Genomic DNA, 12,146 nt, shown 5'->3' on the forward strand with positions numbered 1-12,146 from the left:
TAAATATCAATGTATCAAACTGTTCTATTGTATTATTTCACAAGTGACACTAATTGATATTTAGTTAGGAATTGTTCATTTGTATTGTGTATTCAACCCTTGGCTGATAGCGGTTTATGCAAAAAAAAAAAATATATACTGTCTGTAGCACAAACAGTTATGTCTCACATATCTTTGGCAACGATTAGGGTAATTTCAAAAGTCATTCTTAGTTCTCGTGTTTTTCCCTTGAAAAAAATGCCACGAATGTTAAGCACATTTCATAATGTTTTCAGGGTTTTTTTTATTATGTTTATAATAAGTTTTTATTTTTTTCTACAGAGAAGTCACTCTATATATTTTTGTAAATACAATCATTTAGCAAACCTCCCTGTCAGGACCCGTCACACCAAACACACAGAGACAGTGAGCCCTGAGCTCAGCCCCTCCCACTGTCCTTACCTAATTGCCGCAATCTGCCCTAAAATGGCAGCGGACAACTTGGCGGAGATCCCTGGCCTGGATACGTGAAACAATGGACAAGACAAAACGAACAAACACAATAAGAATGGTCAGCAATCCGGGTCACAACAGTCTGGCAGCAAAGGTACAAAATCAGGATCCAAAAGAGTAGTCAAATAACAGGCAATATGGTCGGGGGCAGGCAGCAAGCAAGGGAGGTCAGAGATACAAAGCAAGAATCAGGAGAAAACAGAACACACAAGCAGGCAGAGACTAAGTCAATAACCGGCAAGGCACAGGCAGAAACAGAAATCTTAAATAGGACACCAGGAACCAAGTCCAGAAGATGATAGGAGGGACCAGCTGTCAATCACTGAGGCAAAGGCAGGTTAACCGTTACATGACCAGGGAAGCTTAGAAGCACAGACATGGGTGGGGCCGGGAAAACAATTAGCAGACCAGAAGGAATAAGACACAGTTCAGACAGGGCAAAAACAAGGCAAACTAAACAGAATAAATGGAAGATTATGGCCAAAATCGCAGTCTTTGGCACAGAGGTCGACTCTTCGCAGCAGAGGGTGGCACTGATGCCTTTTCAGGCGCGATCATGACACTCCCTCATGCTGATATACTGCTTTTTACCTTATACTGTTGACAGCTTCTTGTCTAAAGGCCGTATTACACAACACAGACTGCGAGCAGGGAGGAAAGGGAGGCTGCCCAGACAATCTGAGATTAAACCAGGCTGCCCACTGATGTCAGTGGCGGTCTGATGCCGCTGCTTCTAAATTACGGAGCATCTTTCAACATGTTGAAAGACGAAAATCAACCAACATTGTGCTTGCTGACTGATCATGGTTGTTTAATATGTCTTATTATACCAAACGATTATTACCCAGAATAGCCTGTAATCGACCAAGTATGGCCAAGAATTCCTAAGTGTAATAGGGCCTTAAGTTACCGACCACCACTCCGCTCTAAAAGCAGTGGCCTGGCTGGTATATACATAGTTATTAGTGCAAACTGCCAGTTAGTTCGGGTTTGCGTAAACCCTATTGCTCAGCATTTGAATCCCGCAGCCTGAAGAAGATGGATGCAGCCCTAGGCCTGCCTGGAAAGTATGGTTACAGCAATAGGCATGTATAAACCTAGCGTAAAATATTATACTATGAACTTATGGTTAGGGCAAAAAAATCCAAAGAGAAAAATGAAAAGCTAGACAGAATTAGCAAACCCTGCAACATTTCTAATTTTAACCCCTAGACGACCCTGGACGTAGGGTTACGTCATGGAAGTCTGTCCCCAGACGACCCATGATGTAACTTTACGTCCTGGGTGTTTCTCCCGCTATGAAGCGCGCTCCAGAACGGAGCGCGCTTCATAGGAGGTGGGGGCCGGCTGCAGCCGGGACCTCACCGGTAATGACACGCCGCGCGTTTAAGTGTAAGTGACAGGGGGAGTCCCGATCGTTGAAACGGACCGCCGGAGGTCTCTCACCTTCCTCCGTGCGGTCCGATCGGCAATCTGCTGCACTAAGCCTGCACAGGCAGGCTCAATGAGCAGATCGCCGATAACACTGATCAATGCTATGCCTATGGCATAGCAATGATCAATGTACAAATCAAAGTACTGTATGTAAAAGTCCCCCAAAGGGACTTCAAATGTGTAAAAAAAAAAAAAGTTCAAAACACTAACACACTACCCCAAAACCCCTCCCCCAATAAAAGTTGAAATCACCCCCCTTTCCCATTATATAAATAAAACATATAAAAATAAATAAATAGATAAACATATAATATACCGTAGCGTGCGTATCTATTAAAATATAACAAGCATCATTGTGATCGGTAAACGGCGTACACAAAAAGAGGGGAAAAAGTGCGCAGATTACCGATTTTATGTTACATTATATATTTAAAAAAATCAATAAAAAGTGATCAAAACGTCTGATCTTCACAAATATGGTATTAATAAAAACTAGAGATCATGGCGGAAAAAATTACACCCCATACAGCCCCATAGGTGAAAAAATAAAACCGTTATAAGCGTCACAATAGGCCCATTTTATTAATATTTAATTGCAAAAAGAAAGTATTTCATAAAAAAAAAACATATATAACATTAGAGAATCGGTGTAACCTGCATATGGTTGTGTTCGGGCTGACCTATAGAATAATAGTATCATGTCGCTGTTACCATATAGTGCATTACGTAGACACAGGAACCCCCCAAACGTTACCATATTGCATTCTTTTTTACGATTTCACCTATTTATATCTACATAAATAATATATTTGGGATTCCATCATACATATTATGGTAAAATGAATGACGCCATTACACAGTACAACTATTCCTGTAAAAAACAAGCACTTACATGGCCTGTAGATAGAAAACTGAGAGTGCTAGAGCTCTTAGAAGGGGAGGAGGGAAAAACGGAAACACTAAGATCAAAATTTGCGCGGTCCACTGGGTCATTTTGGGCCTGGTCCTCAAAGGGTTAAACAACAAAATAATATTTTCTTAAAGTAAAAGTCCACTCTAAAACATTCATTTCTTAAGATATTTTTACAGTTCTGTAACTAGTAATAGTTCTATAATGCCAAGCTCCAACTCCTCCGAGACAGACATAAAGTTAAGGATTGATTTGAGCACTTGGGCAAAATGTTTTATTATTCAACAGAAATTAATAGGTTCCCAGTAGTGCTGGCTACAGGCAGCCAGGATTTTATCATTTTACTAGGGTATCATAGGGCTACAGAGATTGGGAGTTCTGTTTTAGAAAAATTAAGCTCCACATGCAAAAAATATATAATAGGAAATTAATAAGTAAATGCTGTTAAATCTAGAGGGGAAATGATGTTTAAAGGACTTAAAGTCTACGGCTACATGTAGATTAAAAGACATTAAAATTACATCACGTATTACCTATGGGGAATAAAGTTACAATTGAACGTATGATGATCTCAAAAGCATCCACTGTGCCTAATTTTAGCTATAACCGCAAAGTCACTTTCATGATTTTGTAATTTTATATAGTCATGGCATATCAGTAACTTATGCCAATCTTTGGAACCCTTACCAATCTTCAGAAAGATAAAGCTTCAGTATTGTGACCCCTTCATATTATTTTTCTGCACAGTGGCAGCCCTTCCACCCACTAGAGAGGGAAACAGCAGCAAAGCTGCTTTATTTATATAGCACCAATTAGGGATATGCCGTTACTTGGGATGGGAATGATATGAATAGCCCATTTACTGAAAGTCACATTGCACTGCAATTAAGGTTGGGGCTATTTGGCGAACATTGCCACATTGCATTTAATGCTAGTCAATGAGGTGTTATAACATGTTACCCAACCTGACTGTGACATAACTTTCTTGCAAAACCCAAATAGATGAAGCAGATGGGAGCACCAAGGGCTGTAGTACCGCCTGCAGTGCACCAAACCACCCAATTGGTAACATGTTAATAAAACCAAAGATTAAAGGAAAAGTCTGGCTAAAGTTTTATTAACGTATTGTATTGCCCCCCAGAAGTTATACAAATCACCAATATACACTTATTATGAGAAATGCACATACAGTGCTGGCCAAAAGTATTGGAACCCTAGCAATTCTGTCAGATAATACTCAATTTCTTTCAGAAAATGATTGCAATCACAAATGCTTTGGTAATAATATCTTCATTCATTTTGCTTGCAATTAAAAAAACACAAAAAAAGAAAAAAAAAGAGTCAAAACATTGATAGTTTTACACAAAACTCCAAAAATGGGCTGGAAAAAGTATCGGCACCCTCAGCCTAATACTTGGTAGCACAATTTTTAGACAAAATAACTCCAAACAAATGCTTCCGGTAACCATCAATGAGTTTCTTACAATGCTCTGCTGGAATTTTAGTCCATTCTTCTTTGACAAATTGCTCCAGGTCCCTGAGATTTGAACGGTGCCTTCTCCAAACTGCCACAGGTGTTCTATGGGATTCAGGTCTAGACTGCTGGCCATTTTAGTCTCCAGTGCTTTCACTCAAAACATTTTCTAGTGCTTTTTGAAGTGTGTTTTGGGTCATTGTCCTGCTGGAAGACCCATGACCTCTGAGGGAGACCCAGCTTTCTCACACTGGGCCCTACATTGTGCTGAAAAATTTGTTGGTAGTTTTCAGACTTCTTAATGCCATGCACACGGTCAAGCAGTCCAGTGCCAGAGGCAGCAAAATAACCCCAAAACAACCTCCACCATGTTTGACTGTTGGGACCGTGTTCTTTTGTTTGAAGGCCTCTTTTTTTTCCTGTAAACTCTATGTTGATGCCTTTTCCCCAAAAGCTCTACTTTTGCCTCATCTGACCAGAGAACATTCTTCCAAAAAGTTTTTGGCTTTCTCAGGTAAGTTTTGGCAAACTCCAGCCTGGCTTTTTTATTTCTTTGGGTCAGAAGTGGGGTCTTCCTGGGTATCCTACCATAGAGTCCCTTTTCATTCAGACGGTGATGGATAGTACGGGTTGACACTGTTGTACCCTCGGACTGCAGGGCAGCTAGAACTTGTTTGGATGTTAGTTGAGGTTCTTTAGCCACCACCCGCACCATCTTTAGTTGAAATCTCTCGTCAATTTTTCTTTTCCGTCCACATCTAGGGAGGTTAGCCACAGTGCCATGGGCTTTAAACTTCTTGATGACACTGCGCACGGTAGACACAGGATCATTCAGGTCTTTGGAGATAAACTTGTAGCCTTGAGATTGCTCATGATTCCTCACAATTTTGCTTCTCAAGTCCTCAGACAGTTCTTTGGTCTTTTTTCTTTTCTCCATGCTCAATGTGGTACACACAAGGACACAGGACAAAGGGTTGAGTCAACTTTAATCCATTTCAACTGGCTGCAAATGTGATTTAGTTATTGCCACCACCTGTTATGTGTCACAGGTAAGTCACATGGACGTCTGATGGGTAAGTTAAAGTCTATCGGTTTGGAAAATTTTATGTGTAACTGGATTGAAAACTGGCTTAAAAATTGTACCCAGAGAGTGGTGGTCAATGATTCCTACTCCGAATGGTCCCCGGTAATAAGTGGTGTACCCCAAGGGTCAGTACTGGGCCCGCTTCTGTTTAACTTGTTTATTAATGATATTGAGAATGGAATTACCAGCAATGTTTCTATTTTTGCAGATGACACCAAGCTTTGTAGTACAGTACAGTCTATGGAGGATGTGCAGATGTTACAGGATGACTTAGACACACTGAGTGTTTGGGCGTCCACTTGGCAAATGAGGTTCATTGTGGATAAATGTAAAGTTATGCACCTGGGTACTAATAACCCGCATGCATCATATGTCCTGGGGGGAGTTACTCTGGGAGAGTCGCTGATGGAGAAGGATCTGGGTGTACTTGTAGATAATAAACTACAGAACAGCACACAATGTCAGCTGCTTCTAAGGGGAGCAGGATATTGTCATGCATTAAAACAGGCATGGACTCTCGGGACAGGGATATAATATTACCGCTTTATAAAGCTTTGGTGCGGCCTCATCTGGAGTATGCCGTATACTTTTGGAACCCGATTCATAAAAAGGATGTTCTAGAGCTGGAGAAGGTACAAAGACGGGCAACTAAATTAATAAGGGGAATGGAGCATCTTAGTTATGAGGAGAGATTAAAAGAATTACATTTGTTTAATCTGGAGGAGAGACGTTTAAGGGGAGATATGAATAACTTATTTAAATATATAAATGTTCCAGGTAAAACCCCCTCAAAGGACAAGAGGTTCAATTTCCGGAGGCGACAAGCCTTCTTTACAATGAGAACTGTGAATCTGTGGAACAGTCTACCCCAGGATCTGGTCACAACAAAAACAGTAGAGGGCTTCAAAACCGGCCTAGACAAGTTCTTAGAGCAAAATAATATAAATGCATATGTATAGAACCTATCACCCCTCCCCCTTCCCTGTATCCATCCCCTCCTTGGTTAAACTTGATGGACATGTGTCTTTTTTCAACCGTATTAACTATGTAACTATGTAACAGGTGCTGTTACTGGGCATCACATGATTTTTCTAAGGGTGCCAATACTTTTGTCCACCCCCTTTTTTATGTTTGGTGTGGAATTATATCCAATTTGTTTTTTTGACAATTTTTTTTGTGGTTTTCTATTGAAGACAAATTAAATGAAGAGATTAATACCAAAGCATTTGTGATTGCAATCATTTTCTGGAAGAAATTAAGTGTTATCTGACAGAATTGCAGGGGTGCCAATAGTTTTGGCTAGCACTGTAAAGTGATTTTTTTCCCTGCACTTCCTACTGCATCAAGGCTTCACTTCTTGGATAAAATGATGATGTCACGACCCGACTCCCTGAGCTGTGCGGGCTGTGGCTGCTGGAGAGGATGATGGCAGGGGGACACTGAGAGACACAGGGCACTGGAGGGACACTGAGCATCCCTCTGCCATCACCCTCTCCAGCAGCCACAGCCAGCGCAGCTCTAGAAGTCAGGTTGTGACATCACCATTTTATCCAGGAAGTGAATCCTTGATGCAGTAGGAAGTGCAGGGAAGAAGCACTTTATGTGCATTACCCGTAATAAGTGTATATTGGTGATTTGTATAGCTTTTAGGGGGGCAATACAATACGTTTTGTCAATAAATTTTTGTCAGACTTCTTTAAAAAGATGGCACTGAGGATAAAGGTAAGAAATTCTCCGTGCTCCTGATGCTATGGGGACATAACAATACAGTACAGCTGTGGACCAATTTAAGCACTGTATGTAGATACGTTTACAGAGAAAGCAACTCTGGGATGGGAGTCTTTTAATCTAGAAAACACTGTGGACACTGCATTTGATATTTTGATGTTTAATTATGATCATCTTATTATAAAACTCTGAAAAAATGTGCACACTGTGTGGGTGTTGAATGAAATTAAATGCTAGAGAATCTGGACATTTTTTCTAATGGATATTTCAGGTACAACAAAAGGACGAACATGCTATTTTTTATTGCATTTGTGACGAGGGGTGATTGCTTTTAGATATGTCATTTATCCATAAAATGGTCAATGTATTCTTCAAGGATGTATGTATCTTGACTTCAGAACACCTCTTTAATTCTGTCAGCAATCCTAATCAACATTATGCATCAGTTTCTTCTGGAACCTTCACTTCATACGTGTGATAACATCAAGGATGTGGACATTGGTTTGATTGCTTTGTTAGTCACCTAATAGAAACCAGGACTGCTGGACTTTTTAATTTTCTGATATGTCACATTCAATTGAAAGGAAAACTTCAACAGTATATGTAAAATACAATTTTATGTTATACGGTATATTCTTCCCACACAGGTTAAGTAAAAGAAAAATCAATTTTTTCACATACCTCAAGTTAACAACAAAGTATTTGAAATGGTTCCAACACATACTGTAGAGCCATGCACTCAAAATATTCCATCACGTACATTATGATTCATTAGATCCACAATTATGCTTATAGAGTGTGGTGAATGGTTGAAGCAGCTGCAAAATTGTGCGAGCGCTCAACATGCTGGCCCCTTTTTAATATGATTAGTTTTAGCTCAGATGGTTTTGACAGACAGGTCATCATTCGGAGAATTAAGAGGACTTAACCAGGACTATTTTTATCCTGCCTGTCTACAACAAAAACACTAGAGAACAGCAGGCGTACGGTAAAGGTCTGAACAATGACTCTATTGCTTAACATTCCTGTACTGCTAATGTGAAATTGTTATAGACATTACTTACTTCTAGAACACATAGGAGTGTGGAATTGTAACTCACCTGTTGGTGCTATAATTTGTCTTGTGTCTTGAAATTGTTCTTTGAAGGGCAAGATTTAGCCTCTCAAACTGCGAAACAAGCCAAACAGTGCAAATAAGCTACATCATAGTGATGGCAATCATCATCAATTAACAATGACTTGGTGAAAAGGAACAGAGAAAAAAACATTGGTCTGTATATGTCTTTTTTTTATTTTCACTATTTTTTGAATTTTTGTTTCCTATGTACTTACTGTATAATATACAATTCTGCGGCCACAGACCCTACAACACATAGGTACGTGTACATAGAGGGTATACACAGGTGTACATATCTGAACACTGAGAAACATTTATACTTCCTTCTTGTTATCTATCAGCAGGGGAAGGGGGGAAACTGATTACAAGTAGGAAGCTCTCCTCGGGTCCCCGGTAAGCAGCGGGACCAGCCTCGCTGGAAGGCATTTTCTCCTGATTTGTGATGATGTGATGAGGGACTGGCTGCTCAGCCAATCAGTGACTGAAGCGGTGACCCGCCTTAGTCACAACCTGGCTGAGTCCAGTCCATCAGCCAGGTTGTGACATGTCAGCGCCGGAGATCCTGGATCCCGTAGGGGGTCCAGAGGCTGGTCCCGATGCTCACTATGGGCACAGAGAGAGGTAAGTTCCTACATGTAATACATTCCCCCCCTGCTCCTTTTAGAAATTGCCAGACCTCTCCTTTAAGTCTGGGAGGACTGGCATTTACACCTTATATAGGCAGATAGCGCAGGGTCAGGTAAAGGACCTCTTAGCGGTCTGCCTAAACTGCCGGTTTCCACAGCACAGTTATTCATGAACAAATACTTGTTAGAACCCTAATTTATGTGTTGGTTAAAATCATCATGTATGCTAAAAATGTTCACAATAAATAAAGTTACATTAATATAGCATAAACAAAAATGCAATAAAAACCATTTTCTATTACAGTTTATGTATTAAACAGTGACAAAAAAGTGGTTAATCTAATACATTTAAGCAAATAATTACAATAAAGAAAGTTATGGCCATGTGAATGAAAGTCTAACAGTTTAGTCTTAAATTTTTTTTACTAGTTTAGGTTTAAAAAAATGCTGGTAATAATAGCAGCAAATAAATAAAATTTGAAACTGACCACATGCCTGCCATCTTATTGATAACAGCCTGAATATTTTGCAGTGGTTTTTTTTGTACTTTGCTTTCAAAAGGCCATGCTGCTAAAACCTTCCCTGCCAATTACTGCTATATCAGACAGCTTTATGCTGCGTTTACATGGAACGGTTATCGTTCGAATTTTCGCAATAACGATCGCATTTGAACGATAATCGTTCCGTGTAAACACAGCAAACGATCAAGCGGTTCAGTTTGATCTTTCAACATGTTCTCAAATCGTCGTTCATCGCTCGCTAAAAATTCGCAGATCGTTTCGAGTAAACAGTCTTTCAAAGATTCACCCTATGTAAAAGATGGGTTTAAGCGATCTTAAAAACGATCGCATTAACAATTTTTCTCACAAATTTTCATACGATTTTTTAACTATTTATTCGTCTAAACGCTGATCGGTATAAAAACCAAATTGTTGCTTCAAAATCGTTAAATGATCGATTGGGCGAATTATCGCTTCGTGTAAATGCAGCATTACCGTTTAGGATTGTTTTATTATAATAAACATGTATTCAATTATCATTAATCAAACATGCTAGAAAAACATAAGTGAAGAGAACCTCAAAGTGTACAGCATACTATGTCTAGTTTGTTGTATATGAGTGTAATTGTAGAATTAAAAAGTATTTAGTAAACACAAAAAACACAATAAAATCAATGAAATCATAGCAATGATAAAATTAGCAAAGAACCAATAAAATCGGCAAAGAAAAGTCTTTTAAAAAACCGATAATTAAAAATTATCCATAGGATGAGTGTCCATATCATTAATGTCCAATAAAACTAAATTCATGTGTCAACAATAGGGCTTTCCGTACGTGTTGACACATGAATTTAGTTTTATTGGACATTAATGATATGGACACTGATCCTATGGACAATTTTTATTCATTGGTTTTTTTAAAAGAGCTTTCTTTGCCGATTTTATTGGTTCTTTGCTGATTTTATAATTGCTATGATTTCATTGATTTTATTGTGTTTTTTGTGTTTACTAAATACTCATTAATTCTACAATTACACTCATATACGATAAATTAGACATAGTATGCTGTATACTTTGAGGTTCTCTTCACTTATCTTTTTCTAGCCTGCTTGTTTTTGGTGTGTACAGAGATACACCGGTGAGTTCACTCGGTGGCAGTAACAGTGTTTTTGTGGCGGGACGCTATCCCCCTTTTTCTACAATAATCAAACATCAATGAGTCCTTAAAGAGATTTTTTCAAAATGTAATTAGCTGTTAGTAAAGAACAAAATAATAGTATATGACACTCACAAATACTAAATGTTGTTTACTTTGCTTAACCTCTACAGTCAAGCATGTTGTTCAGGAGGAGAATTCATGCAAATATTAACATCATTACTTTCATGTAATTACCAAATGGCATAATTTGCTGTCAAGTGACTCCACTGTTTAACATCAGGAGAAAAGTGCAGCAAACAAGAGCTTGGTAATTAGGATTTAAGTGTAGGAAAGACTATATAATTCTATATACACACCTATCAGCCAAATCATTAAAGCCACAAGCGAAGGGAAAAACTTTGTCTTGTTACAGTGGCCCCTGTATTAGGCATCAAAAGTAAACAGGCAGTTCGTGAAGTTCATGTGTTAGAAGCAGAAAAAAAAAAATCAGCAAGTGTGAGGTGTAAGGGCCCTATTACACAGGACGATTATCGTGCGAAAAATCGTTATATCGTTCGAATTTAACCCCTTGCCGCAAAATGAAGTTTGGGAAACGTCATGTAGAGCAGGTAGTTCCTGCAACATGACGTTTCCTAAACGTCATGCTTTCCCTGCCTCCACCCTCTGTCCCTAAGTGACCTCAGAACAGCACTAATAGGGGATAGAACAAAAACATGTACCATATTATCACAATACCATGACCACCACCCATTACACCACATAACAACTAAGGGGTCATTCATACATCTGCAGAATTCTGTCCGTACACGGTCAGTGTTCTGTGGACCGGACCTGGAAGCTCCCGGCATCAGGATTAATTATGATGTCGGGAGCTCCTAGGCGGTTTAAAAGTTTGCGCTAGTGTACTGTAGTGACCGCGGGGCTGTGTCAGTACACTAGGGCAAACCATACACTGACCCATTTAGACACCAATGGTACACCATCTCTGTGACATGATATAATTGCTATAAAAAATCTGAAATAGGAAAAGACCCCAAAAATACACAAGGCTTCTGTCATGTCTGCGGCCTGTGAGTCGGGTGAAGCACTGCGGACACATATAGGGGATGTCTAGAAACACTGGAATAAGGGGAATAAATAGTGAGTGGTTTGCTGTGTTAGAGGAAAAATATTGATTAAAATGGAAAAGCTGCCAAAAAAATGAAAATTTAAAATTTCCCCTCCAACTTGCTTGAATTTCTGTGAAACACCTAAAGAGTTAAAACACTTATAAAATGCTACTTTGAAAACTTTGAGGGGTGCAGTTTTTACAATGGAGGGATTTATGGGTGTAACATACAGGCACCACAAATCCACTTCAGAACTGAACTGGTATCTAATAAAATCAGAATTTGAAATTTTCCTGAAAATTTGAAAAATCGCTGCAAAATTTCAAAGCCCTGTAACATCCTAAAAAGTAAAAGAACGTTCAACAAATGATGTCACCATAAAGTAGACATGTTGTAGATGTTGCAGTAATAATTAGTTCATGTGACATAACTATTTTTCTCAGAAAAAGAGAATTTTTCTAATTTTTCTGCAAATGGGGTGTTTTTTTTTTTTTACAAAAAACTACTGAGTGT

General features: G+C 39.0%; 1 protein-coding gene across 1 annotated transcript in view; it reads right to left on the reverse strand.

Moving 5' to 3' along the window:
• The window catches only part of GUCY1A1 (guanylate cyclase 1 soluble subunit alpha 1), a 61,096-nt gene that overhangs the window by 24,344 nt on the left and 24,606 nt on the right, over positions 1 to 12,146 (reverse strand). The window contains exon 2 of the mRNA XM_069977866.1: positions 8,223 to 8,290. Coding sequence (XP_069833967.1) covers positions 8,223 to 8,290 — 68 coding nt within the window. The remainder of the gene's footprint in view (positions 1 to 8,222; positions 8,291 to 12,146) is intronic.

The sequence above is a fragment of the Dendropsophus ebraccatus genome, chromosome 7, assembly GCF_027789765.1.
Source record: "Dendropsophus ebraccatus isolate aDenEbr1 chromosome 7, aDenEbr1.pat, whole genome shotgun sequence".
Taxonomy (NCBI): domain Eukaryota; kingdom Metazoa; phylum Chordata; class Amphibia; order Anura; family Hylidae; genus Dendropsophus; species Dendropsophus ebraccatus.